This window comes from Balaenoptera musculus, chromosome 8 (genome assembly GCF_009873245.2).
Source record: "Balaenoptera musculus isolate JJ_BM4_2016_0621 chromosome 8, mBalMus1.pri.v3, whole genome shotgun sequence".
NCBI lineage: Eukaryota > Metazoa > Chordata > Mammalia > Artiodactyla > Balaenopteridae > Balaenoptera > Balaenoptera musculus.
In genome coordinates, this window is record NC_045792.1 from 109246064 (window position 1) to 109274007 (window position 27944).

The 27944-nt window shown below is 58.9% G+C and overlaps 1 protein-coding gene across 4 annotated transcripts in view; it reads left to right on the forward strand.

Annotated features, from left to right (window-relative positions):
• Nucleotides 1-27944, forward strand: part of MOB2 (MOB kinase activator 2) — a 54006-nt gene that overhangs the window by 15099 nt on the left and 10963 nt on the right. Inside the window, exons 1-2 of one of the 4 annotated variants that reach the window (XM_036861440.1) lie at nt 20077-20082; nt 27780-27783. The exons of 1 other annotated variant lie outside the window; for it this stretch is intronic. In XM_036861440.1, coding sequence (XP_036717335.1) covers nt 20082; nt 27780-27783 — 5 coding nt within the window. In that variant the 5' untranslated portion in view covers nt 20077-20081. Of the gene's footprint in view, nt 1-20076; nt 20083-21280; nt 21568-22145; nt 22276-27779; nt 27784-27944 lie in introns of those variants that run through there. 2 more of the 4 variants (XM_036861441.1, XM_036861437.1) reach the window with 2 other exon arrangements.

Genomic DNA, 27944 nt, shown 5'->3' on the forward strand with positions numbered 1-27944 from the left:
TTGAAGTTGTTTAAAAAAGAATGCCCACTCTCCCTGCTCCTGTCTGCAGGCTCTGGCCTTGCTCCGTGTCGCTGGTCGGTCATGTCAGAGCCCCTTTGCCTGATTGTGAGGTCGGGGATGCCAGCATCCACTGGGATTTCTGGACAGGCTTTGCTCCAGTGAGTGTCCTTTTCCATCAGACCTCACGTGAACACCTGGGCTCTGGTGGCCCTCCCGATAGAAATCTGCTCTGCGTCATGGTGGGGCCCACACTAGTGCCCGTGGCGTCCCCCTCACAGATTTCCAGAATGTGCTGGGCCCCACTTGTAGCTTCTCCCTCTGTTCCGTGTCCAGTGTCTTCTTGGTTCCGTGTCCAGTGTCTTCTCCACTCCTCCACCGGGGTGGCTGGAGGCCACCCAGAAAGGCCCCCCGTCCCCGGTCTCCTGTGCTACCGCAGTGTTCTGGCCTCCCTCCAGCCTCTGTTCCTTCTGTCGGCTCCCCTTGCTGGCCATCCCTTTGGAGGCAGGGCAGTGAGGTCTTGGGTCTGTGAACCAGGGTCTCCTGTGGCTGGCCTGGGGGGGGGGGGGCGTGCCCGGTGCCACATGCATCTTGGCCCCCTCTGCTGGCGTCTCCTAGCCTCTTGCTAGCATCCCAGAGAGGCGGCGGGGCCCTTCCTGCATGCCAGCCTGCCCATGGCCAGAGTGCCCGGCAAGACAGGTCTGCCTGGCCATCTGCCTTGGAGGAGCCCCTGCGAGGCGCCTTGTGAGGCGAGTAGCTGGACACCCAGCGCGAGGTTCCTGGGTCAGGTGTTAGAGGGGATCCCGAGGCTGCCTTCTTTGTGTATCCCGTGTGGCTGTGAGGACCCAGCACTGCAGAGCTTCTTGTGAGCCACTGGGGTCTGAGGGCATGAAAGCAGCCACTTTGTAAAGGGGACCGTGGCATGTAGTGGGCACCATGGCAGCTCAGGACACTGCGACCTTGCCCCCTCTCACTCGCTCGTCCACCGTGGGTAACTGGGGATTCTGGGGAGAGGGAAACAAACCCTTAGCCTCATCAGAGCTGATGGACAGATGAGCAAGGCCCCATGGGACAGCTGACCACTTCCTCTTGCACTCCAAGCATCCTCTGGGCCTGCAGAGGGCCCATCCTCGCACATGGCCCATTGTCTGCCCACAGAGGTGATGGGAGAGAGGCGATGCCAGGCTCTCACAGTGGCCACAGGCAGGCCGGGAGCTTGGTCTAGAAGACATCTGACACAGACCTCTCTGTGCTGGCCAGGAAACCTCCCTTCTCAGAGCTCACAGTCTGTGTGGTCCCCACTCGCCTCCAAGGTCAGAGCTGGGCACTCACTTTTGTTTACTTTGTGTCTCATTTTCTCCTCATTGGGTGAGACGAAGAGAACAGGTGTGAGCCTTCACCTTTCTGAGGTGTAGACGCACTGATGAAGGCTGCGTGCCAGCGTTGGGCGGCCTGGAGGACAGGGCTCTGGCCACAGACTTTTTTTTTTTTTTAAATTATTTATTAATTTTGGCTGCGTTGGGTCTTCGTTGCTGTGTGCAGGCTTTCTCTAGTTGCGGCGAGCGGGGGCTACTCTTCATTGCGGTGCACGGGCTTCTCATTGCGGTGGCTTCTCTTGTTGTGGAGCACGGGCTCTAGGCGCGCGGGCTTCAGTAGTTGCAGCACGCGGGCTCAGCAGCTACGGCGCAAGGGCTCAGTAGTTGTGGTGCATGGGCTTAGTTGCTCTGTGGCATGTGGGATCTTCCCGGACCAGGGATCGAACCCGTGTCCCCTGCATTGGCAGGAGGATTCTTAACCACTGCGCCACCAGGGAAGTCCCTAGCCACAGACTTCTACAAAGAGACACTTTCTCCTGTCAGCTGTTTGGTTACCCCACGTTAATATGTGAAAATCAGGATAAATGCTTGATTCTTCCCCTCTACTTACCAGCTTTCAAAATTAAAGAGTTGATTCCTTAGCATCTTCAAAGTGACCAAGAGGGTTTAAAGTATATCTTTTAAAAAGAATTCATGGATTAAAACAGTCTTGGTCTTTGAGTCCATTGCAGCTCTGATCCTCGCTGATGGTTACTTTGCCCTCTCTGTGGCCCCTGGGAGCTTATTCAAGCTGATTCCAAGTCTTGTGACAGTGACCCTAATGGCCTTGGGCAGTGTCGCTGCTCTCTGCTGTGACAGCGAGGCCCAGACCTGGAATCCACCTTTTTCTCCAAGGAGCCCTGGTTTCTTGTAGTGGGAAATGGTTTTTAGAGACCACATTCCAGGTGTCGGGGTGCCCACTGCTTTGGGATGGCCACTGTTTCTAGGACCTTTCGGTGAACAGACCACGTGCAGAAAGACTGAAGGCACTTTGGAGTCACGCCAGCCCTCCTCATTCCACTGCAGGGCCCGGGGCTTCAGGAAGCCTGGCCCGTTCCGTAACCGTCTCTCCCCATGCCGAGGGTCCAGGTGCTCAGTCACCGACGCAACTTCCCACTTGATTCATCCACGTCCGTGCGGGGGACTCTCCTACTGACACCAGCACCGCCCCTAACAGTGTGGTGCTGAAAGCAGGTGTGGGGAGGCAGGTTTGCGTGCCCCTCGGTTGTGCCCCTTGCTTGTGTCTGGGTGTCCACGGTCGCTAGGGTGGGTTTCTCTCCAGGAGGTACTACTAACCGATTATACCATTACACAGTTAGGTTCCTCTGCTGTCACTCTGAGACTTTGTAATTCTGATTTATGATCATGGTGGTTCTCTCCTGGCTTTTTAAATTTTCCTCATTTTTTAAACAATTTTGGAATTGTAGGTGACAGTTTCTATCTTCAGGAGTAGATCTTTCTGGCATGCTTTCCTGGTATAGAGGCTGTTCTTTTCATTCTTATGTATTCATTCCCTGTGTCCTCTTTTAATAACTTTGAATCAGATTCACCCATCACCCTTCTCTGTTGATCTCTTTTTAAGTTGAATGAGTTTTCGTGTGTGTGTGTGTGTGTGTGTGTGTGTTGGTGGGGGGCCTACACTAGCTTTTTTAGTTTTGTGCTCTAGAGGTCCCACTTCTGTTGTCTTCAGGAGTGACAAAGTTTGGCTGGGCTTGCCTCTGGGGAGTGAGGGGCGGACTCGGAGTGACTGTCCTTTGTGGGGTCACCACTGGTCATAACACCCTCGGCCAGTCATCTGTTACTCTGTACACTGAGATGTGAGGAAGCAAACATGATGCGTTTGCCCCGCGATTTCCTCTGTACTCGTGTTTCAGCGTCAGCTCTTCGAGGACGTCAGCAGGAGGCGGTGCCTTCTCTGCCCATGAAGGAAGGCGCAGCGGGGCGACCGGCCTCTCGGAGCCAGAGCCGCACAGGTGTCCCCTGCTGCCCCGTCACTTCTCAGCTTCCTCCTTGCTCCTCATGAACAGCAGTCTCGTTTCCCGCCTGCTTGCTCTGCTCGGGGCAGCCGTGGTAGCAAAGCTTCCTGACCTGATGGGGGGCCCTGGGTCTGGGGCATCAGGATTTTGATCACCTGTGTGGGAAGGGCCTGCCGGGTTTGGTTATCAGGAGGGATTCAGATCCAGGGAAACCAGGAGCGGGGAACCTGGCTTGGAGCAGAGAGCAGCTGCCCGAGGCGCCCACGTCCAGGTGCAGAGCGCAGAGCTGCCAACCCCAGGCTCGAAGCTGAGCCGAGGCTCCTGAAGGAAAGGACGGGAAGGAACCGGGACGAGGCAGCAGGGTCCTGGGCCTCGGACGGGCCCACTCCCTGAGCTCATGGTGCTGGAGCCCCACGGTTTCTCTCATCAACCTGTCTTGATCGTCTTGACTCTTAATTGCCAAAACCCACTGGATCCGGAGAATTGCAAGCGTGGGACACGCTATCACAGCGTCGCGCTGGAGGCTTGCAACAGACACAGGAAGGGAGCCCTCGGGTGCCCCGACGGCAAGGCGGCTAGGAGTCGGGGGTGTTGGAGTGTCAGTTCTGTAACAGGTGTTTGGGGAGGGCTTTTACTCGTCAAGTGAAGCTTCGAATAACTGTCTGCAGCAGAACCTGAAAAGCAGCTCTAAAAATAGCAGCCTTCATTTAAAGTTCACGGCCAGCCTGTAAAATCACTGATTCATTGAACATACTTAAGTGCTTCGCGTTGGAGGGCATTTTCCGTCGGCTCTGTTTTCAGGCCCAGTTCTGCTTTTCTTGCAGCAGTCTGTCTCCTCAGCACTGCTGCACACCTGGTACCTGCAGCACTTTCCTGGACCTGGACCAGACTCTCAAGCAGAGATGTTTCAGTTGTTTCCAAACTGTGTAACGTGTGCTCCTGTGGGTGTGTAGGAAGGACCTCCGGCAGACACCTCAGCAGGCGGGCTTGCCCAGGCCCTGTGCCCCATATGGATCGGAGGGCCAGAGACAGCCACTGTCTGTTCCAGAACAGTCTTTTGTCCAATTGTGATCATGACCCAGAGTAAGAAATTCATTTTGTAATGTGACCTAGAATGCACTGTGTGCGTGTGCACGGGGTGTGCGCGGGGTGTGTGGGCGGTGCCCCTGCCGTGTATGCTGGGCACCTCCTCTTGGGAGGGGTGCCTAGTTAGTGCTCTGTGCCATGCGACTGCTCCGGGCGGAGCTGAGACGCAGCCCGACCTGGCCTTGGAGCCAGTGTGGTTGGGAGGGGCGTGAGCCAAGCGCAGCCCTACCCGAGCTTGGGGTCCCTGGGGGCCTGGGCCCCTCGAGGCGCTGGGACCTGGGCCTTCCTCCGCAGTCCCTGGTTGCTGCTGTGGGGAGTGAAGGGGCTGGGGCCGGGGCACCTGCTGCTCCAGGGTAGCCCCTCCCACCGGCCTCAGCTCGGTGTGGACCCCACGTCCCCGTGCTCTCTCTCTGTGCCCCTCCCGGGCCTGGCTCCGGCTTCCCAGACCCCCTTCAGAGCTTACCGTGGAGCTCAGGCGGGCCCGGTGCTCTTGCCTGTCCCTCCCTCTGCTCTGGGAGACCCAGAGTGATGAGGATTTGGTGACGCATCAGAATCAAGACCCCTTGAGAGAACGAGGTTCCCAGGTCGTTTGTGCAGGTGTGATTCTCTGTCAGGAACATCAAGTCTCAATGAATGAAAAAAGGCTTTTTCCAAATAGGAAGAGTCCCGTCTCACATCCCTCCTCAGGTCCGAGCCTTCCCGAGCGTTTGTGGCTTCTGTTGGGGAGCTGAGGGGTCTCAGGGGGGCTTCTGTTCAGGTCCTCCCTGCCCCGGTGCTGCCATCTGCGTGGATGTCTGGCCCGCAGGTCCTGGCGGCCCCAGTGGCTGCGGTGCCAGGGCAGCCCTTCTTCCCCCCAGCCCTGCCGAGGATGCAGTGGTGTGGAGAGGGGTGGGCGAGAGGGTGGATTGAGCAGCAGGAGGGGTGAATCTATATTCTGGCTCTTAAACCTGCTGTGGATCCCGTGCACCACCAGCCCCTGCCCAAGTCCTGTGTCACACGTGTGAGTGTAACATAGTTTACCTGAGGTGGTTGTTTCCTGTGTGCTGGTTATAAACAGTGTTGTGGGCCCATCTCTCTTTGCTACTTGTTTTGTAGGAAGCCCGTTGGGGGGCCCTCCCTTGATGCTACATCTTGTCGCACACTTTGTTACCGGCTGCCTGCTGGGTGGCCCAGGCCCTGCCCTGGCTGGCGCGGTCTGTCGTTTATGGTCCTCCATTCGATGGGTGAAGTGTCAGTCCACTCTCGCCGTGTTTCTTCTTAGTGGGGCGGAGCCTATTCTGATGTCTTTTATTGCCTTGTATGAGCTTCCCTCTGTGAACTGCTCGGCACAGTCTCGGGATGCTGTTCAGGTTCGCGTGCTGTGCTCGCTGCTGGGAAAGGGATTTCTTCTTGCCCTTGCTTCCCGCGCAGAGGGACTTCCCTCCGGTGCCAGGAGCTGGGGCCACGCTCAGATGGAGTAAGACCTCAGAAGCAGCTGGGCTTGGCGCCTTCTCTTTGCACAGCAGGGAGATTTCACTTTTCTACCCGCAGACATGCTTGCCGGGGCTCTTCTTTCTCTCACCCCATCAGTTCCGTTCATTTGGAAAATGCTCCCTCCCATCGTGTGCCTGAGGCTCCCGTGCTCTCCTGGCCAGGCCCGGGGTGTCCAGGAGCCAGTCAGCCTCCGGCCCGAGCCCCGCGCTCTGCGAGTGGGGACACGCTGGACTGGTGGGCAGCTGCCATTTCACAGACGGAAGGAGGCACAGAGTCGGGCAGCTGCCCGGTCCCGAGGCCGGGAAGTGACGGCCCCCTCTCTGCTCGGAGCCCACCGAGCCTGCCCTCGAGGCCTCTGGCCTGTGTCTAGGGGCCCCCAGGAGGCGGACCGACCCACCTTGCGGCCCTGGGCTCTCTCTCCAACACAGGCTCTGGGCCGGGGGTGGCGGGGGGGGGGGCGGGGGGGGCGCGTGGAGCGCTTTGCGGGACTTGCAGCAGGAGAGAGGGAGGCTCCGCAGGTTGAAAGCGCCGCTTTTTCTCCCCGCGTGTGGCTCCTGCGTCCACCAGGGGGCGCGCTGGGCGCGCCGGAGGCCACCAGCGGGGCCTGGGGCCCGGGGCGGGGCTTGCGGCCACCGGCCACCGGGAGGGAGGAGAGGCGCGGGCGCTGAGTGGTCCCCTCCTGCTGCGGGCCGCCCCTCACGTCCGCGCGGGCTGCTGGCTGCTGCCGGGCCGCCGGGTGGCCCGTATCATCCGGGCTGTATCATACTCGGCTGGAACGGTCCGATCGTCTGGGAAGGCGGGAGCCGTGGGCGGACGCCGGGCCTGCACGTGATGCCCACTCCCACCTGCGCGGAGGCAGGGGGCGCCCGGCCTCATCCCTTCCGATGCTGGGCGGCCTCAGTGTTTCAATCTCTGAGTGTCTGGAAGGTGAAACAGGTGTTTTGTTGTCTCAGGCGGTCCACTGCTGGCCTGTTCATTTTACCCTGCTTCCCGCTTCCCCACCCCATGCTAGGATTTTGTTTGAGGGATTCTAGGCAGCCTGTGACCACTCTGTCTGGTGGCACCCGTCAGGGTGACGGACCTCAGGGGAATGTGTCCATTTTGTGCCCGTGTTTGGTTCCCTGCTTAGCTCTGAGCTCTGGGGAGGCCCAGCTCTGGGCCCACCACCACTGTTCGGCTGTAATAGGTGCCAGTGTTTGAGCACCTTTCTAAGGGGCCGCCAAGAGGAGGGTCTGCATTTTGCGGCTCGCTGACCTTGAGTGAAGTGTTTACTTCTCAGGGTCCTCATGGAAACAGCAACCCCACGCAGAGCCTACTGTCCACTTGGCCGTTCTGCCGTGACGGCCTGAGGCCTGGGACAGGGGCCCTGCCAGGATCAGGGACTCTGTGTGTGGCCCCAGCAGCGGGGGTGGGGACCTCTCTGAGACACACAGGCCTTCTCCAAGGGGTGTCAGAATCTCGAGAGAGGATAGGGTGTGGCTGGTGGCAGTGCGGTCCCACAAACGCGAGGTGCCGTGTGCACCGGGGCTCGCCAGGGGCCCCCCTTTCTGAGCAGGCCTCCCACGTGCCGCGCCCTCTCTGTGCAGGCAGGAGCCTGGGTTAGCAGCCTTGGCCGGGCTCCGGGTGGAGAGTCCAGTGGGTGACAGATGTGACCTTTGTCCTTGATCTCTGGGCACATTTCCACGGAGACAGTGGTGTCTGTTTGGAAGCCTTGGGCTGGGACTGGGGTTATATCCCATGGCCTTGGGCAGGGTGCCACTCACCCTCAGGGTTGGGTCGAGGGGTTTTCTGACTCCCTGGCATTGGAAGGTGGGGGATGAAGGGAAGGGGTATCCTGAGGTGCTGCCTGGGGCGGGGGGTTGGGCAGGGGCTGAGCTGTACCGGGAGACTGTCTAGACGAGGCCAGCCAGCCCCGCAGGCAGGGCAGGGCCTGCCTCTGTGAATCTGCCTGAGCTGGGTGGGAAGCCCTGCCCACACACGGGCACAGGAGGTGTGGGCGTCAATTGGTAGCCGAGTGTGGGGGCCGTCAGGAAGGGGAGAGCCCTGGGGGCCCTTGACGGAAGGGGAGCCGGGGGCCCCCCGCCAGTATCCTGTGTCGCACTTGGCCCTGATGCCTAAGTAGACTGGACTGGACTTGTGTGTGGAACCTACCCCCCGCCCAGGCCCACTGGAATGAGAGCTGAGGGTTCTGGAAAGGCAGAGACCCACGGGAGCAAAGGTGGGAGACAGACGGCAGACAGAGGAGGAAGTTGGAAAGCTGGTGAGCAAGTGGAACGCAGGCTTGAGGAAGCTGAAACCTGAGCGAGCTGGGAAGTTTCTCCTGAGGAACCTCAGGATGGCTTCCGGATTTGTGGGACCTCGGCGCCTCCGAAGGAGCCGGTTGGAGGTCTGGAGCTGTGCAGGAGAAGCAGCTAGACACCCTGCTCCCTCCCAGCTACCTTGAATCTGAGGATTACTGTCTGGAGAACATGAGTCCCAGGACTGCACCAGGGCCGCCATCATGCAGATTAAGCCTCGAGGACATCCCGCAGCCGCGATGGTGAGGTTCCCCAACCCAATCTTGGACCCCAGGACCTGGCAACTGCAGTCCACTCTCCAGGCAGAAGAATGCCTGGAGTCTGACCCTCCCAAGAGAAAAGACCTCCAGACACTGACAGTGGAGGGGCCGACCGACATCCCCCATGCTACCTGCTGTAGGGAGGCACATGGTCCCCCAGTGACATGCCCTGAGTGCCGCCCGCGCACTCAGAAATGTCAGGGAGCTCTTCTGTGCCACCTTCACGTATGAGTGGGTGGCCAGGGCCACCAGGTGTTTTGTGGAACGTGTGAACAGGAACGGCAGAGACCAAAACCAAAAGAAAAAGAGGGAGCAGACTCTGAACAACCAAGTAAAATGGGGCTGTCATTAGTTTCCTCAGAGACTTACAGACCATGGAGGAACTCCGGCAGGTAAGAACTGACTGGTACAAAGAAGGAACATCCAGAGAATTAAAAAGAACGCTTGCAGGTCAGAGGTGCGATAGCAAATTAAAAACCTGCTAAAAGGATAGGAGATAAAATTTGGGTGTATTTCCCAGCAAGTAGAACAAAAAGTCAGGTATGGACACCGGGAGTGCAAGAGTAAAGACATCAGAGCATCAGTGCAGCGGGCTCTGTGGCCACAAGGGAATTCCAGAAAGAGCAGGAAGCAGAAAGAGGGAATTTTAAGCAACTCAAAAATTTTCCAGAATCACAGGAAGTGAGTTCACCCCGTGCCCCACACAGTGAATGCTCCCTGTTCCCACAGCAGGGAACACGGTTGTGACATTTCAGAGCACAAGGGATAAAGAAAGGATTTCAGAAGCTTCCAGAGAGAGGAACAAAACAAAACAAACCAGGAATCTGAACAAAATTCCAACCTGGAAACTGAAAAATAATCTTCAAGAGACTGTCAGAAAAGGACTTGCAACATGGACTTCATTTCACATCAGCCAAACCGTTAATCCTGTGTGAGGATAGTATAAAACTTGCATGTAAATTCTGAAAAAAATATTGCATCTCATCAGCCCCCTTTCAGGAAACTTCTGAGGAGACCCAGTGCCGAAGGGAGAGGAAGGGGGTCTTCGGCCGTGGGGTGGGCAGCAGCCCTGCAGAGGGCTGGGGGGCCGCCTGGTTAGAGCTGGGCACCTCCGGGGGTGCAGGGAGGGGCTGCAGCTGAAGACCCCCGGCTGAGACTTTCATTCTGGGCCCCCCGTCAGGAAACCACTCAGAAAGTACTGAGGGTGGTTCACGTTACTTCTGAGGCGTTGCATCCAGTCGTATGTCTTGTTTGGGGCCTGTCCTTATACAGATCTCCCTCAACTTACCATGGGAATTACATCCTGACAAACCCATCCTAAGTTGAAAATATTGAAAGTTGAAAATGCATTCACTACGCCTAACCTCCTCGCCTACCTTAAATGTGCTCAGGACACACAAATTAGCTTATAGTTGGGCCAAATCATCTCACACAAAGCCTGTCGTATAATAAAGTGTTGAATGTCTCATGTAATTGATTGAATATTGTACTGAAAGTGAAAAACAGATGGTTGTGTGGGTCCAGAATGGTTGCGGGTCAAGTTCACCCTTGTGATTGCGGGCTGACCGGGGGCTGCACTGCTGCCCCGCGTCACTGCCGGGAAAAGGTCAAAATGCCAAATTCCAAGTATGGTTTCTACTGAACGTGTTTTGCCTTTGCACTGTCATAAAGGCAAAAAAATCACAACTCGAACCATAAGTCAGGGATGCCTGTATTCTTAATTTTCCTAATTAATAATTCCTGGCTTCAGTTTTGAGACACGCCACATTAAACCTAACGCGTGTGGTTGGCGTGTCGTGCCCGGGGCGGCTGTCAGCTCGCAGACACGCGTGTCCACGTTGCTCCCCCAGCATCTTTCCATCCTTCCTCATTCTACGTGCAGTGCTTACTTTTTAAAGACGTTTTTTGGGAAAAGGCATGACCCGTGGAGGGAAGTTCACCCATAATCCTGTATTTCATCGTGAAGTGAGTTCTGATAACGTCAGTCACCTGGACCCTGGGCGCAGGCAACCACCTTTGTGTTCACCTGGCGGGCGCAGGTCACAGGCTGGACATCCTCTAGGCCTGTCTTGGTAGCGATGAGCCCCGCCCTTGTCTCCAAAGTTACGGGATTGCATTGGAAAAGCGTGTGTGTGTGTGTGTGTGTGTGTGTGTGTGTGTGTGTGTGTGTGTGTGTGAGTGATATGAGTGGTGTTGAGGTGTAATTTACGTTCCACAGCGTCCTCCGAGTTGAAGTGCGCCCCTCGATGAGGATGGATTCTCGTGAGCAATGGCGTTCCCTTGGAGGCACCGCCTCCCCATGCCCTCCTGCCACTCCCCTGCTTTCTGGACTAGTTCTGCCTCTGGTCTGTGGTTACCGGCAGCCGTGCAGCAGTTCCTTCTCTTGATTGCAGAGCAGAGTCTGTTGTGTGGCGGGGCCAGCTTGCAGTGGTGGGCGCTGCTGTCTGGACCCCTGTCCCACGAGCGCCTCTTCCCTGCGGCTCCTCTGGCCTGAGCGCTGCCCTCCTGCCAGCCGGGCCTCCCCTGGAGGAATCTGAAGCCTGGGCTGCCGCATATCTCGCTCTGGGTTTCCTCTGACTTTCTGACACTCCCACGTCGGATGCCTTCCCTCTAATTTAAAGAAAACAGATCTCCAGTCGGAGGCGAATATGCCATGGGGGCTGCTTGACTGCCGGCCGCCCTTTGACCTTGGTGAGCCGGGTGTCCAGAGGAAGAGTCTCCGCCTTCTCCGGCGTGACCGGCTGCGTCCCCTTGTGTCTCCCATATAAAGCCCCCAGGGACAGGCCCTCCCCAGGCCTGATGGCCACAGTGGGAAGTGGACAACGCAGGACACCAGCCCGGCAGGGTGGCCGGAGGTCTTCGGTGATCGTTGACCCTCACGGCCTTGAGTGCCGTGCCCCAGGCGCGGCCAGGTTTGTAGGTGCCGCGAAGCTGCTCAGCTGGCTCAGCGCATCTTACGCGCACGTGGGGCGTGTGGACACCTTCAGGTCCGCAGCTCTGACAGTTGCCGCGAGTTCTCCCCGGACCCCTGACGGGTGGCGTTCCTGGCGGTGGTGAGGGGACAGCCTGGGGCCCGCGGGTGCGGGGCCGTGGGCAGGAACTCATTCTCCGCCCCCACTGGGCTCCTTGGCCTGACCTCTCTTGGGGTCTTTCCCTCTCTGGAAACTTCCCTACCGCCCTTCCCTGTGCAGTGGACCTCTTCCACTTCTCTCTGACGTTTTTCTCAGGAAAGGCTGTTTCTTGATTGGATTTTAGTGTTTTGGGTGGGGGGAGGTTCCCAGTGTTGGTGCTGGAGTGCCCGCGGGGACAGGCCTGTGCGGGGACAGGCGCAGGCGGCTCCCGTCTGTGTGCGCTCCGAGCCTCCTTCCTGTGGACTGAGCCTGGGCTAAATCTTGCCTCCGAGCCTTTTATACCAGCGGGGAGGGCGGGGCGACTTGGCAGGACCCACCTCCCCCTTTATCACCCTTTTCTTAGGCGGCCTGGGCTCCGTGCCCGCTTGGCTTGTGGAGACTGGGCGGCGGGGGGCAGCAGTGTCCGAGTCCCTGGCCACGAGCTGGCCTCTCTGTGGGCGTGGAGCGCACTGGGGAGCGTTGCTCCTGGTGCCCCCGGGCCCTCGCTGGTCACCACCTGGCTGTGCATCTGCTCGTCTGGCAGCCAGCGCTGCAGGGGTCAGACGTGGCTACTGCGTGGTCTGGGCGCCCCTGTGGTCGGTGGTGGCCAGGGGCCCAGCAGACCCACTAGGCTCCACCAGCCACTCCCACTGGGTGGCATTTGGCTGGACTTGAACCTGAAATGCCACCATGACGTGTGGGGCATTTCTCCGCCTTGTAACTTTGTGCTGCTCTCCTGGCCCTGAGCCCGGCAGGGGTGCAGCCTGCCTCCCCCACTCCCTTTCCAGGCGCTCTTCCTGCCTGGCCTCCGCCCTGCTCCAGCTTCTGGGCGTTTCCACGCTCACCCTGGCAGCCGGGCTCCAGGCGGCGCTTGACCGCCACCCTGACCCCACAGGGTGCTGTGCAGGGGTGTTGGACAGGGGTGTGAGGGATGTAGGGTGAGCCCTGGAGGGCGATGGGCCGGAGCCCCGCCCCGTTCTCCCCCAGCCCCAGCAGCCCTGGCCGCGCTCAGGCTTGGAAGCAGCGAGCCCGGCAGGGGCTTTCTCACACCAAAGCACCCCTTTCTCCTCTCTGGTGTGAGGTGTGTTGGCAGCTTCCTGGGAGCGGTGGTGGATTCGGGGCTTCCTCCTCCAGCTGCCTCCTCTGCTGAGAGGGCTGGGAGAGAGGCGGGGGTCCGGCCCTTGCAAGTCGGACTCACCCACCTGCCTCCTGAGCAGCTGCCTGGGCGGCTTGTGACGAGCCGCCGAGGGCCCTGCGTGCTGCCGGGGCAGCTGAGCTTTAGCCAAGCATAGAAATAAGCTTCCTTCCCTTCCAGAGGTGCCTGTCCCCTCGGGGCAGGGGGGTGGTGTTAAGAGCAGAGGGTCTGGAGCAGGTGGCCTGTGTCAGATCTGGACTTTGTCTCGGCTGTGCCTCCGTTTCCTCCACTGCAAGACGTCAGGGGACGTCAGGGTTCAAGTGAGTGAACACTGGGAGGTCATCGGAGCACTCGGGGAGGCCACAGGAATGGAGTTGGGGCACCGAGGCCCAGGAGTTGGGATTCCAAGCGGTCAGTTCCTGTCTGTCGTCGCCGGCGCACGTGCACGGGGCCCCCGGGCCAGCGCGGTCTCGGGAAGCAGAGCGAGGCTCTTGGCACCCGGCTCGGGATGGAGCAGGTCCTCTCGCGAGCGGGGGGAGGCGGGGAGAGGGCCTCAGCCCGCTGTGGGAGGGGCTTCTCCTTCCTCCTCTGTCCCCTGGGTGGTGTGGGGTGGGGACCTCTGGCCTCAGGGGGCAGTTTCTGTCCCTGCACCAGAGGCTGTCGCTGCAGAACCCCCCCCACCCCAGGCCCACCTTCCACTCCTGCCTCTCCCACCACTGCCGCGTGTATCCTGAGTGCTCTCCCCTTGGTCCCAAGCTGGTTTCTTTGAGTGGAACTCTAGTTTTTCTCTCTGAGATCCAGCGTGGTTACCCCATGGAGTGGTGACCCCGCGGAGTGGCGACGCCATGGGGTAGCATTGGCTGCGACATTGGCAAGGCGTCCCAGCACTTCTGACTGAAGTCACAGAAGCACCTTTTTCAGTCACTCCCGGGACCTTTCCATTCATGAGAATAGTGACTTTACCCCAGCAGTTTTCCCATACTCCAGGGCACGAGCTGGCCAGGCTGTTTGGGGCATCTGGATGTGGCCCCAGTGTGGGTGGGTGGCAGTGGGGGATGGGCTCAGGAGCCTGCGGGGGGAGGGGCGGACGCTGTCGGTGGGCTGGTGCGCTCCTGGTGCTGAGGAGAGAGACGGGGTAGGCCCGTGAGAAGGTAGCCTCTGTGTGGCCATTTCAGTCCCCTAAAACCTTTGCCTACTTTTTCATTTTTGAAAACATAGACGAAGCTATTTGTTACCGTGAAATGGATCAGTCCTGCGAAAAGGAGTTGAGAAAGTGGTAGTCAACCTTGTAAGTGCCATCCAGTGTAGAAATAAGACATCCCATCACAGTTGTCTTCTTTTTCTTTCCTATATTTTTAAAGTGAATCGTTCATTGCAACATAACACATGCAGAGAAAGCACGACTCCAAGTGCACGTGTGTGCGCGGGTTTCAGGTTAGCGCACCACGCCCTGCCCATGTCACAGAACCGGAAAGGAGGCGGCACACAGAGGCCCTGCGACCCTCCTGTCCCCTCCTGACGTCTGGCACCTGGTTGCCCTTGGGTGTTCTGTGAGTGGAATCCCGTGCCAGTGACCCTGTGGGCAGTGGCTTCTCTCACTCTCCGCAGGCCTGCGGGACTCACCGCTGGTGCGCCAGCAGGAGTTCCTGCTCTCTTGTTGGTGTGTGGTGTGTTTGCCTCTGGTCAGCTTTTACGGAGGTGTAATTTACATTCCACTGCATCTAAAGCGTAAGCTTTGTTGAATTTCAACAGAGGTGCGTAGCCTATGACCACCCGCAGGGACAGTATAGAACACTGGACGTCCCCTCAACACACCCTTGGGCCTTGGCAACCACTGACCTGCCGCCTGCCTTCTGTTCCAGCTAAAATCCATCTAGAGGGATCCCCGAGTGTCTGGCGTGTGGGGTCCCCCCTTCTGAGCCTGCTGCCTTGAGGCTCTCCCAGGTTCCTGTGTGTAGCTGCACCTTCTTCCTTTTGTGGCTGAGAATTGGTCTCTTTCGCAGACAAGACGGTTGGCTCAGCCGGCACCAGCGGAGGCCATTTCTGCTGTTTCCCACGTGTTTGCAGATCATGAATTGCACTGCTGTGGACACTGACGGTGTCTTCGCGTGCCCGACGCCTTCGTCCTTCCTGCAGAAAGGAGAGTTGCTGGGTCGCTGGGGAAGGGCGTGTGTGGCTCTGGAAGACGCTCGCCCTGTCCTCTCCATCCCCTCCAGCGGCTCCGGTTTCTCCACGTCCAGCTCAGCCCTTTTTAGCCTCCATGGTCTGACTTCGGCTGTCCTGGTGGGTGTGGGGTGTAGCTTCTCTGGGGAAATGTCTATTACAGTCTCTTGCCCATTTTTCAGTTGTTGCGTTTTGAGAGTGCTTTGTCTGTTGGGGACAGAAGTCCTGTATCAGTGCGTGATTTGCAGACCTCCTCTCCCAGTCTGGCTTGTCTTTTCATTTCCTTACTAGTGTCTCTTGGGGCACAAACATTGTTACTGTTGACGATTGTTACTGTCCCCATCACCTTCCGTGGACTGTGCCCTTGGCGACTTGCTCTGTTACGTGCAAGGACTGAGCGTTCGTTCCCGCCGCTTCCGAACAGAATTCCCAGTTTGGCACGTGGCCCTTTCTGCATGTCTGGGGCTGGCCTCCTGGAAGGGTCAAGGGCAGGCAGGCAGGGTGCCTGGGTGGACGTGAGCACCTGAGTCTGTGTCTGCGTCCTTTACAGGAGCTCATGCGTGTAAAAGAGGTGCAGCTGGGAGGGCGAGGAGAGACGCATTCTGACACCAGCCACGTACCTGTGAAGGAGTTGGAGGGCCGTGGCCCCCGGCGGCATGAGCTTGTTCACAGTGCCGTCAGAGGCCGGCGGGGCAAGCCTGGGGTGGCGGGGAGGGGCACTGGGGGGGCCAGGGGAGGAAGGGTGGGAAGAAAGGGCACCATTGCCCAGCAGCTGTACTCACACACAACTCACACGTGTGCTCATAAACACGCACATACACTCACAACACAGACTTACCCACATAGATGCACATACCTCACACATACGCTTGTAACTACACGCACACACTCAGAGCACACACTCGCATAGACAGCTCACACATTCATACACATTCGTGAACATTCGCATATACACACATATATACACGACTCACACATACAAATACTCACATACATACACACACACCACTTTTTTTTGTTTTTAAAAATCCTAGTTCTTCCCCCAATTTTTTTTTTTTTAAATAAATCTATTTATTTATTTTATTTTTGGCTGCATTGGGTCTTCGTTGCTGTGCGCGGGCTTTCTCTAGTTGCGGCGAGCGGGGGCTACTCTTCGTTGCGGTGTGCAGGCTTCTCATTGCCGGGGCTTCTCTTGTTGCGGAGCACGGGCTCTAGGTGCGTGGGCTTCAGTAGTTGTGGCACACAGGCTTAGTTGCTCCGCGGCCTGTGGGATTTCCCGGACCAGGGCTCGAACCTGTGTCCCCTGCATTGGCAGGCGGATTCTTAACCACAGCACCACCAGGGACGTCCCCAGGGTACCTTTTGTCTCAGATATTTTAGTTTCCATATCTACAAGTTCAATTTAGATATTCAAAAAAAAAAAAAAACAACTTTAAAAAAAAAAATCTCCTTATAACATGTCCAGTGTTTCTCTAGTCTCTGAAACAGATGGGATACAGTCACAGTGACTTTTTAACACCGTTGTCTTCTAACTGTGTCATTGAGCCATCTTGGAGTCGTTTTTGATCCATTGATTTGATTCCTAGTAATGGACTGTTTTCCTCCTTTCCTGAGGTTGGTGACTTCTGTTTGGATGCAAGGCCTTGTGAGCTTTGCCTTGTTTGGTGCTGGATATTTTTGTGTGTCTGTGTTCCTTGGACTCAGTTGGAAACGATTGAGTCTTTTCAGTTCTTGTGTTTGTTCTGTGTTGGTGGGATTATGGCGATGTTTCATTTCAGGCCGGTTTTTCTCACCACTGACACAGAACCTCTGGAGGTCTCCACCTGGTGCCACTCTGGCTGGTGGGGAAGGAACTCTTCTTGGGCCCGTGCGAACCTTGAGGAGGGTCCTGCAGATCCTTCTGGGTGGCTTGTCCCTCCCGCAGCAGTTCCTTGTACATGTGCCCTGTCCGGAGCTCAGCCGGGGACCCCACGGGGCCCCTCAGCACGTCTGCCGAGTTCTCTATGCAGCTCTTTCCGCTTAGTGTCCTGTCCCCCTGGCGCGCTGCCCCCTGACCTCTGGCTGTTTGGCCTCTCAGACTCCCCGCTGAGACGCCTCAACTGGGATCCCTCGGGGCCCTCCTGGGTCCCCTCCCCACCGTGCCGATCCATCCAGCCGGCCACTGCAGCGTCCCCTCGCCGGTTCCCGTCTTGCAGGGATCACCACGCTCTGTTGCCTGACGTCCAGTGTCTTGAAAACTGTCATACATTTGTCCAGTGTCCTGTTGTTTGAAGCAGGAGGTAAAAACCGGTCCTCATTACTCCCTCTCGACCGGGAGTAGACGTCCCAACTGGCAGTTTGAAGGACTTTCTGGTTTAAAAGGTGAACTTGCTGACAGTCACCGCGCAGGCTATAACATGGATGAACCTTGGGGACATTATGCTCAGTGAGATAAGCCAGAAACAAAAGGACAAATCCTGTCTGATTCCACTCACGTGACGTCCCTAGAGAGGTCACATCCATAGAGACAGGAAGTAGACGGTGGGTGCTCAGGGCTGGGGGAGGGGAGGGGAGTGAGTATTTAATGGGGACAGAGTGTCCGTTTGGGAAGATGAAGAAGTTCTGGAGGTGGATGGGGGTGATGGTTGCACAGCAGTGAATATACTTTCTGCCACTGAACCGTGCCCCTAAAAATAGTTGCGATAGTAAATTTTATGTCGTGTGTTTTGCTACTATAAAAAGAGTATTTAGAAATGTTTGTTTTTTCAAGCAGCTGCCTTTGTGAAGCCCTCAGTCCCGCCGTCTTTTGGCTGTTGTCTCTTGGTTCCCTCACAGGAGCAGTGTTGAAATTAGCTGGAAACCCCTGCCGCTCCCCTTCCTCTTGCATCTTCTGAGTTACGTCGTGTCTGGTGCGCCCGTCATGCAGTGTTGGCTCTCCAGGTAGGATGTGCTTGGTGCTCACACCGCCCTCAGCACGTCCTTAGAGCGTCGCGCGTGTCGGGTCCGCCTGGAGAGCTTCTTCACCCGCATCCCAGCTTTTCTGCAGAGTTTCCGGTCAGCCGGGCTGGTGAGCCTGAGAACTGGCATTTCCGACAGGCTCCCAGGTGCTGCTGGTGCTGCTGGACCAGGAGCAGGTTGAGAAGCAGCCGTGTAGCTGTGTGGAGGCCTCGTGGGCGCGGGAGCTGCACACTCCTCGCCGAGTGTCTGCCGCCTGCACGGCACTGGGGATGCTGGGGCAGGACGGTTCTTTGTGTGGGGCCTCCGCCCACAAGATACCAGGAGCACCCCTCACTGGGAAGACTTCAGACATTCTTACACATGCTTTTTCAGAACACAGAGGAGGAAATACTACCTAACTAATTCAGTGAGGCTGAAACGAGACAAGAAACTAACAAGAAAAGGACAGTTGCCGAGCACTGTCCTCCGCGAACACAGATGTCGAACTCCCTAAGAAAGTATCAGCAAAACGAACCCGGCAATATATAAAAAGAATAACAGCTCATAACCCAGAGGGGGTCTTTTCCCAGCAATCTAAGCTTAGCTGACCTTTGAAAATCAGTCAGTATAATTCACCACATTAACAGAATAAAGGAGAAAAAAAATCTCAATTAGATGTAGAAACAGTGCATGGCAAAATATTCACGTAAACAATCAGCAAACCAGGAATAGAAGGGAATGTTCTCAAGTGGTAAAGGGCACCCGGAAAAAATCTAGAGCTCATATCAAATGTTCAGTTGAAAGACTAGATGAACATCCTGCCCTGCGATCAGGAGCCAGGCAAGGATGCTGTCTCACTACTTCTGTTCAGCACTGCGCTGATGGTCTCAGCTGCGCCATGAGGCAGAGAAAAGAGAGAGAGAGAGAGAAGAAGAAAAAGAAATAAAAGGTATAGATATTGGAAAGGAAGAGGTAGTCTTTTGGGAAATAACAGGGTCATATGTACTTATAAAATTACAGGAAACTGCGAAAAGTCTGCTAGAGCTAAAGAAAAAAGGTAAATTTAGCAACATCTCAGGATACGGGATACAAGCTGCTTGGGCTCACAGCTCCTGTAGCTGTTCTCCAACCTGTGGCCCTCAGCTCAGTGGTTGGCCAAAGGCTTCATGGCCCTCTGTCCACATTTCTAGAGCCCCTCCTCTGGGAAGCCCCATCCCTCTGCTTCCCTGCCCTGCGCACGTCAGCAGCCCCAGCTTCTGTTCTTGCATCCGCAGCGGCTGAGACTTCGGGGTTTGCGCAGGCTTTGCCCTCCTGCACCACAGTTTCCAGCGGGCACCATCCTGCGCATTGTCCAGCGTCTGAAACCAGTTGCTTGTATGTTGTACCCAGTTTGAGGTTGTTGATGGTGGAAGTCAAGTCTAGCATCGGTTATTCCATCGGGGAAATGGAAAGCTTTTCATTTCTTTTTCATTAAAAAAATCCCCCTTCCCATCTTCTGTTTCCCATGGCACTGCCTTGCTGTTTCTTCTAGTCTAGACTTCATTTCAGGAACTTTCATTTGTGGTTCTTACTCTGAGTTCTTTTGTCTCTCTTTTCAAATCTTTCTTTAAATCACTTTATTTCTGAGGTTTTCAAATTCTAATTTATTGAGGTACAGTTTTCATCTGTTTTGTGTGTGTCTTTTTGGAGTGTTTTAGTTATTACTCTTCCTTATTCTTCTCTCTTTTCATTGGACTCAACCTTATAGCTTTTCCCACTTGCTCTGAAGTGCACCAAATTTTCCTGCACCTTCAACCAGGGTTCTGGGCCTGATGGCTTTGCTGCCCTTCACAGCACGGGAGCCTCTTCTTCTGTGGTTTCACAAAGCCACTCAGAACCTGCAGGTGTATCACCATCAGTGGGGGAGGTTGGATCAGAGGTGGAGGCGTCAGGATGAACTCGTGTCTGGCTTAATGCGGTTGCAGTGTACACCTGAGTGGGGGTGTAAACATACAGACTGGCACGTACACCCGTCTCCTTGCTCTGTCAGCTGAGAGGGTCTAGGAAAGTGACATCCCAGCAGCAGTGGGACGACCAGGTCAGTTCTCGGTCTTTATTTTTATTTATTCATTTTATTTTTTATTTTTATTTTTTTTAATTCATTTATTTTTGGCTGTGTTGGGTCTTCATTGCTGTGCATGGGCTTTCTGTAGTTGCGGCGAGCGGGGGCTACTCTTCGTTGCGGTGCATGGGCTTCTCATTGCAGTGGCTTCTCTTTGTTGCAGAGCATGGGCTCTAGGCGCGCGGGCTTCAGTAGTTGTGGCGAGCTGGCTCAGTAGTTGTGGCTTGCGGGCTCTAGCGTGCAGGCTCAGTAGTTGTGGCGCACGGGCTTAGTTGCTCCGCGGCACGTAGGATCTTCCTGGACCAGGGCTCGAACCCATGGTCCCCTGCATTGGCAGATGGATTCTTAAGCACTGCACCACCAGGGAAGTCCCAGGTCTCGGTCTTTAATTTTCTCCAATAGAGGGGCCCAGGGCTCCTTGAAGAAGTGGCGGGTGTGGGCCCGGGGCTCCTTGAAGTAGTGGCGGGTGTGGGCCCGGGGCAGGGGATATAACACGATGAGCCTAGAGGCACCTTGTGCTCAGTTACTCCAACTGCCCGGAGGCTGTGTCCTCCCAACCCAGGGCCTCCCAGCCTCACTCGCTCACTGGGTGAGCGCGGTGCCCGGGTTCCTGCCCTGGTCCTCACGTGCAGCCGGGGCTCTGTCGGCGTCCCCAGCTTTGCCCGGGCGCTCAGCCTGCCCCACTGCACGTCAGGTAGTCCTCTTGGTGGCTTTGGAGTTGCCACCGCACAGAGCTGGCCTGAGCCTGGACGGATGGTTGGCCGGGCCCTCTATGGGACACGGCCTCGGGGACAGAGGGCCGGGCTGAGGCTGGGGTGCTGTGCTGCCGCTGGACGGGGCCTCTGGACGAGCGTGGCCGTGCTGCCGCCATCGGCAGCAAGCTGTCCCCGTGGTCAGCCGGAGATGAGGGCTGCGCAGAGCGTCGTCCTCTTTCACGCGTTTGCTTCTTCAGTCCCTGGTGGTCTCCTGTGTGTGGCCCGGCTGTAAAGAAGGCCTCGGCCACGCAGCTTCCTGTGCCCCCTCGGGAGGCCTCTGGCGTGTCCGCTGGGGTCTACCGCCCACTGCCTTCTGCCAGCTCGGCTCCTGCTCCGGGCACCCCGGCCTTGTCTTCCCAAGGCTGCGGATGCAGACACCACGCGCCCGCGTCTGCGCTCTGCAGGTGCATGGCCAGCCTCTCCCTGCAGCCCGGCTGGGGCGCCCGCCCAGCCCCGCCTGCTCAGAGAGCTTTCCCGGCCACATCGGAAGGGCGCTCGTGCCACGGCGGGGCCTCACTGACGGGTCCTCTCTGTGGGCTATGCCTGTCCCCTCGGCAGCGGCCTCGCCCCACGCTGCGCCCGCACGGCGCCACTTTGAAAAGGCGACTGAGACACTCCCTCGTGTAACCAGACTTGGCCGGCCTCCGCCTGTAAAAGGAGCAGCTGTTTGTCCCTGCCCGGCCAGAGCCCGTCTTCCTCCCCCGCTGTCCTCATTGGCTGGCGTGGCTGGCTCCGAGTCAGGGCGAGTCAGGGCTGCTCGGAGGGCAGGGCGGCGGGGAACAGCGCCGGTGCCGGGGCTCCCACTTCCCCAGCCTGCTTCCGCGCTGCCCACCATGCTGGGAGACCACAGCAGTGTCCCCACAGACCGGGCTCTGCTCAGCCAGCCCCCGAAGACCGGGCTCAGCTGCAAGATGGTGCTTCAAGCAGTCGGCAAAGTGCTCAGGTGAACGTGGCAGGGGCGGCGGGGCTGTGTGACTGTCCCTAGTCCCTGCCCCAGGGCTCAGTCTGGGGAGGAGTGGCCGTAGTTGTCCTCTGGGTCAAGTTGCCGTGGTGTGCAGACCCCTCCGGTGGGACTGGGGGGCTGATGGGCCCGGGGCAGACACGGCCCCACCTGTGGATGCCTGGGAAGCAGCTGGACACGGTCAGAACTTTGTTTGGAGTGAGGTTCTCCCTAGAGTCCTGCGCTTCCTGCTGTTTGAAGGGGGGGTGGGGGTGTGCCCTGAAAGGGGAGTGTTTGGCCCAGAGGGTCTGGGCAAGAACAGGGGGCGCCCATGACTGGTGTCCGTCTTTCTGATGAACCGCGTCTCAGACCGCAGCAGGCCTGCCTCCTGCCCTCCCGCGCCTGCTGGACAGAGCCGTTGCCGCCCCCGGTGTCTGGCCTCTGGTCCCCGGGCAGGATGACCAGTCTGTCCACCAGTGGCCTTATCTAGAGAACTTCCCTGGGCCTTGTCTGCTGTAGGGGCGTTACCAGAAAAGCAGGTTCTGACCTCTTTTCTCACCTCTTTTTCTGACCTGCTGCAGCAGAGCCTCCGGTGTCCCACACAAGGGGTTTGGAGAGACTCCAGCGCCTCTTCTGTCTCAGGGTGGAAGCGTCTGTTTCAGGCATTCGGGAGAGCATGGGGGCCGGGGAGCAGGCCTTCACAGTGGTCAGGTCTGTTCTGTGCTGCGGGCCTGGGGGGCCCGGCTCAGCCCAGCGGGGAGGGGAGGGGAGGGGGCCCAGGATAGGCTCCTGGCTGCCCCTCCTCACCCAGGATGTGTCACAGTTCAGACTGAAATCACGTTTCCTTCAATGTAATAATCTTGTATTTGCCTGTAATTTGGGTGGGTCGGAACTTTTAAGTGAAAGTATCTTTTGCTTTTCTAATCCTGTCTTTAATTGCAACCAAGCTAAGCAGGCCGCTTGGTCAGGGTCTGGGGTGAGGGCCAAGTGTGGCTGGTGGTGGGACCAGCAGTGAGCTCTATGACCTGTGTCTCCGGCTTCCTATGGTCTGCACCCTCCTCTCCCACAGGGGCCGCCCCCTGCCACCCAGGGAGGACTAACGGGGAGTCTGCCCTGCGATGTAAAGGTGTGGGGCAAGGTGGCAGTGCCCCCTCCAGGTCGTGGGTTCAGATCAGGAATGGTGACGTCCCCACAGCGAGTGGGGGCCGGTGCGTGCCTGTGTGCACATGGCGTGGTGGGAGGGGCCCGGCCGCCGAGACGGCTCCACCGAGGACAGGAAGGCAGGGCCAGCCCTCTGAGCTGTCTGCGAGAAGGAGGCCAAGGCCGCCCCCGGGGGATCCGAGAAGACTTTCCAGTGAAGGTGGCGGTCCAGCCAGGTGTTAGAAGAGGAGCAGCTTACTAGCGCATGGGTAGAGGAGGATGCGGGCTCTGAGCAGAGTGGCCGCCTCGTGGCTGCAGTTCTGGATGCAGCAGTGCCCCGAGCACCCGACGTGCGTGGACGGCGGGTCTCGGGTGTCCGCAGCCCTCGCTCTGTCTGCCCCAGTGGCTTCCCTCTCAATGGGTCTCTTATTTTGTAGGGGACACACGGCTTGTGAAAGTGTGCTTTGTTTGGGTGCTGACTGCCAGGCTGTTAGACCGAGAAATGACCTGCGCGTCTCTCTCCACAGCCTCGTGCAGCCCGTGGGGATTTGACAGGGGTTCCGTGGGGGTCTTCCCAGCCCTCGGCCTCCGAGTTTGTGCTCTGGGAAGGGGCCGGTCACCAGGGCCAGTGAGGACCGGCGAGAACATGGTCCAGGTCGGGGGGGTGGTCTCTAAGTGTCAGAGTGCAGTTTTCCCAGTCCCACTGCATAGAACTTGGGGTCTTGGGAAGGTGGGCATCCGTGTCTGTGGGCTCCTCCTTTCTAAGACCACCTACGGCACCGCCCAGTGTTCCATGGGGCCTTCCTGTGGGACCTGCCCAGCATCTGTGTTTTACGCTGAGTCCACGTTCACGTGTCTGCAGGAGCCTCATAACCCCGCTCCCCACCCCAGACCTTCGACCCCCTCTGTCCCGCAAGGCTGACTCCAGGCCGCCCCACCTCCAGGCTTGCCCACCCTCCTTCAGGCCTCCAGGCTCCCTTGACTTCCTGCAGGTGCCCCCTGCCGAATCTGCCCTGCATTCCCCTCCTGGTGAGAACCTTGGCCGCTCTGGCATCTGTGCCAGCATCTGGGGAGCACTGTGGGCCAGGCGCTGGCTGGGGGCGCTGGGGGGAGGACAGCAGGGTGGGCGGGGCTCTGAGGAGAGAGGGAAGCCGCCCCCACCTGCCCGTCTCGTCCCCCGATCCAGCGCCACCTCACTGGCTGCAGCCAAGCCGGCTCTGTGCCTGGAGACCACCAGCCCCTTGCCCAGCACTAATGATGCCTGGAGGATTCATTTGTCTGTAAAACCTGGAAGCTGCTTGCTGCTCCCTGGAGGGCAGGACTGTGCCAGCCAAGGCGTCCTTGTGGTGGCCCCCAGGGGTGGCCGTGCCTGGGGTCTGGGGTCTGGGCCAGCCGAGTTGCCTTTGGATGGAGACAGTGAACTGAGCTCGTGGCAGGGGCCTTCGGCGTTCGGTGGGTTCCCTCGGCCGCCGCCCACCCCAGCACTCGGGGCTGTGTGCAGGCGGGGCCCGCGGCACATCCACGTTCCTCGGGCTGGACCCCTCCCACACGCTCCAGCCGTCTCACCTGGCGGGCTGGGCTGCACGGCCGTCTGTGTCTGTGCCCGAGGCACACCGAGCAGCCACCGCGGGGCCATCCCAGGGGACTGAGTGACCTTGGGCGGGGTCTTGTAGACAGGAATGTGCCAGGCCAGGCACATTGGCAGAGGGACCCAGCTGGGTCCATGCCTCGGGTGTGGGGACCCTGCCCCCCTGCAGTAAAGGCCTCAGGAGCAGGGGAGGCTGAGGGGTGAGGCTGGGTGGGCGTCCACTGGGGAGACCGTCAGAAGGTGTTTCCTGCGGAGCCGCAGCCCCTCCCAGGTGTTTGGCGTCGGCTGGGTGGGACTCGGCCTCGGAGCCCACAGTAAGACGGGGGGTTCTCCGCGTGTGCCCACAGCCGCGTTCTTTCTCCCAGGAGGGCGCGGCGGACCCTGGGTGGGCTGAGGCCTGGCGTCCACTCTCCTGCCCGCGGCCCAGGGGTTCCACAGTTGTCCCTCCGCACCAGGGCCATGCCCAGCCTTCCCTTCCGCGGATTTGTGGGAGCCCCAGCTGGAAAGGGGGTGCCTGGGCCTAGGCTGGACAGGGCCCGTTTAGGAGCCTGGTGCCTCTGGGCGGAGAGTCCCGTCCTGTCTGCCGACGCGGCCTCAGGGACCGAGGATGGGTGCCGCCGCTATGTCACGCAGCAGCCTGTCCCACTTCCACGGTCACCATGTGTCGTCTGAAACCCTGTGCTCTAAGGGGCCGAGCGTCTTGGCTAGGAGCCTTCACCTCTCTAAAAAGGACAGGACTTGGGGTGGTGGCACTCAGGTGTGGCAGGCCCTTCCACGTCCCCAGACTCGCCCCAGGCCGGCTTGTCCTTCAGTCCTGCCACCACCTGGTCAGTGGCCGTCGTCTCCTGGTGGAGGGTGTGAAGGGAGACTCGAGGACGGTGCAGAGAGGTCCGGGCCGGCCGACCTGGCAGGAGAGCCGTTCCCAGCCGTGCTGGGTCTGGGGACCCCAGGCCGGCGCTGGGTGATGAGGCAGGGCCTGGGGGCCCCGGGGTGCTCCTGCCTGTTGGTTGTAGGAGGGCAGGTGCGGACGGAGAAGTGAGGGGGGGCGAGGAGGTGGAGGCCTCTGACCACACAGATCACGGCCCAGAGCCCCCGACGCCTGTCTCACGGAGCAGAAACCCCGGTCCTCCTGGGGCTGCCTCCCCTGCCGCTCTGAGAAGCAAACACGGAGGGTGCCCTCAGCCGGAGGGGCTCTCGGTCTCCCTGGAAGTGACGTGTGGGCACGAGGACACCACACCCTCAGCACAGCGGCACCCCCGCGCAGCCCTGTGCCTGAGGCCCCGTGACACGCCTCCGTGACGGCCGCTTCCTGCTGCCGCTCTGCCCGTGGTCGCTCGTGTAAAGGCCGCCCGGCCACTGTTGCTGCCGTGTGTGCCCTGAGCAACGGGACGAGGAGGCGGGTCGGGCAGTGGCTTCACAGCCCAGGCCCCCGCTCATCCCACCCTCGCGTGTGGTGGCGGCAGCCTCCACGCCCAGACACTGAGGCTCCGAGTGGGGGCTGGCCTGGGCCAGGTGTGCACTGCGGCGGGGGACGGGCAGGTACACGCTTGCAGCACAGGCGAGGGGGTCGGTTAAGCCTGGCCGGGCTCATAGCTGGGAATGTGCCCAGCAGATGGACACTGAGGGGTGACCGGAGCAGAAGTTGGCTTGGGGTTGGAGGTGCGTCCTGTGTGCTTGGGGCTGTGGACATGGGGACCTTCCAGGCGAGCGCGGGCTTTCTGACGGCTGGCGCCTGACTCAGCAGCACAGGCCCAGGGTCAGGAAAGCACCCCACCCACCCCTCTCCGGGGAGCCCAGGGCGCCCTCCGCCCCTCTGGGGCCCTGTCCCCCTCTGTGTACACTGGGGGAGGCTGCAGGGCCCCCAGAGGCCCGTGCCCACACTCGTCCCTGGTGAACAGCCCCACCTGCCCCCCGTGGGGACCCTCGGAGTGCCCCCTGCTTGTGGTTGTGTTTGTGCAGTGTTCACACCCGCACTCCAGCTCCAGCCCACCCGGGCCCGTCCCCAGGACACTGTGGCCCTTGCCCAGCACTAGCCACTGCCGGCGCTGCACCCGGAGGCCAAGCACACATTGCCTTTTAAGGCAAAGATCTGCTGTGAGAAGCTGAAGGGAAAACATTTCCCTGGCATTCAGGGAGCATTTTTCCTTCCTGTTTCTCTTAAATAAACCACTAGCAACTTTTCAAAACAGAAGGGAAAAAAACGGCAAGGTCAGGAGCTGCAGACCTTTCATCCCGTGTGACACCCCCCGCGCCGCCAAATGTGGGCCTCAGCGGGGCTGGCGGGGGCGGGAGGGACACAGAGCCCTTGGGACGGAGGACGGCAGTGTCTAGTTCGCGCCCCGTGCGGGGCCCGCGGTGTGTTTTCACCCAGGCCCCGGAGGCAGCGACGGGAGCGCCTCTCCTTCTGCGGGCGCTGGAGACCACGGGGTTATGAGCTGGTAGGACCCAGCCGCGAGCCGCAGCCCCCGGGCCCAGGTCCTCGGCCCGCCCACCCTCCCCTGCAAGGCACCGTCCCTCCGGCCTGTGGCTGCCCCTTGGGGTGGGAGGCCGCACTGGGCTGTGTGCCTGCCCTCGGTCTCCCTCGATCATCCTCTGTCCCAGGGGATCCCTCCTTGAGAGTCTACAGCCGAAAGTGGCCTCTTCTGGTCAATGAGACTCAGGACGGTTTGACTGATTTGCAGTTTGTTTTCTGGAAGTCGTGATGTCTGCCACTAAAGATTTCAGTCATTCAAGTAAAAGAAGCAAGAGACTAATCCGTGCTCTTAGGGGTTTTTTCCTTCAGTTTTTCAACCCACGCCAGCCCAAGAACCCAGTCTTAACCTTGAAACGTCGTGGGCCTACAGGTGCAGGAGAGGGCAGCTTGCTCCGCACTGGCCGACGTGGGGCGGCGGCGCCCGGAAGGCAGCCCCTCGGCACGCCACTCACTTCACCCAGCTCGGGCTCCAGCCTGTGGCCGATGCGGTGACTCGGGCTAACGTCCCGGCTGCAGGCTCTGGGCCACTCTGTTGGGCAGTTTTCCTCCTTAGGGGATGTGCCATCTCCTTGGCCTGCCTGGGCCGCACACACCATGGCCCCGGCTCCGGCCGTGGGGGCAGCTGGAGGGAGGCTGGTTCTGGGGCCGCCGCCTTCTCTGCCGAGGTGGGGCCAGGGCTCCCTCAGCCCCAAAGAGCTTTGGTTCATGGGTTAGGTACTGACGCTCCCTGTAGGAGAACAATGACGTTGCAAAAGTACGTATTCGTGCATGTAAAAATAGCCATAACAGGCCCATTCTGTGTTATATAACAGCATATTTTTAATGGAAAAGAACTATTTTCCTGACCAAGAAAAATTTTAGTGAAAAGTGGCCATTTCGTGAAATCTCTAACATCTGCTCACGCCTACTCCCGTCTCTGCCTGGAACCTGCACCGTGCACTTGGGAGAGAGCGCGGGCCAGCGGGCAGGTGTCAGGCGGGTGAGCCGTGAACTCGTGATGACAGGAGGCCTCAGTGGGGTGGCCTGGGGCGTCGGCATGCAGTGGGTGCTCAGTAAGGGCGGGCTGCTGGGTCATCTGCGCAGCAGGGTGCACGGTGGGACTCTGCGCGGAGGCTCAGGGCCCGGCCGAGTGGTGCGCAACCCTGTGTCCCTGCAGCGGGACCCCAGGCCCAGGTGGGG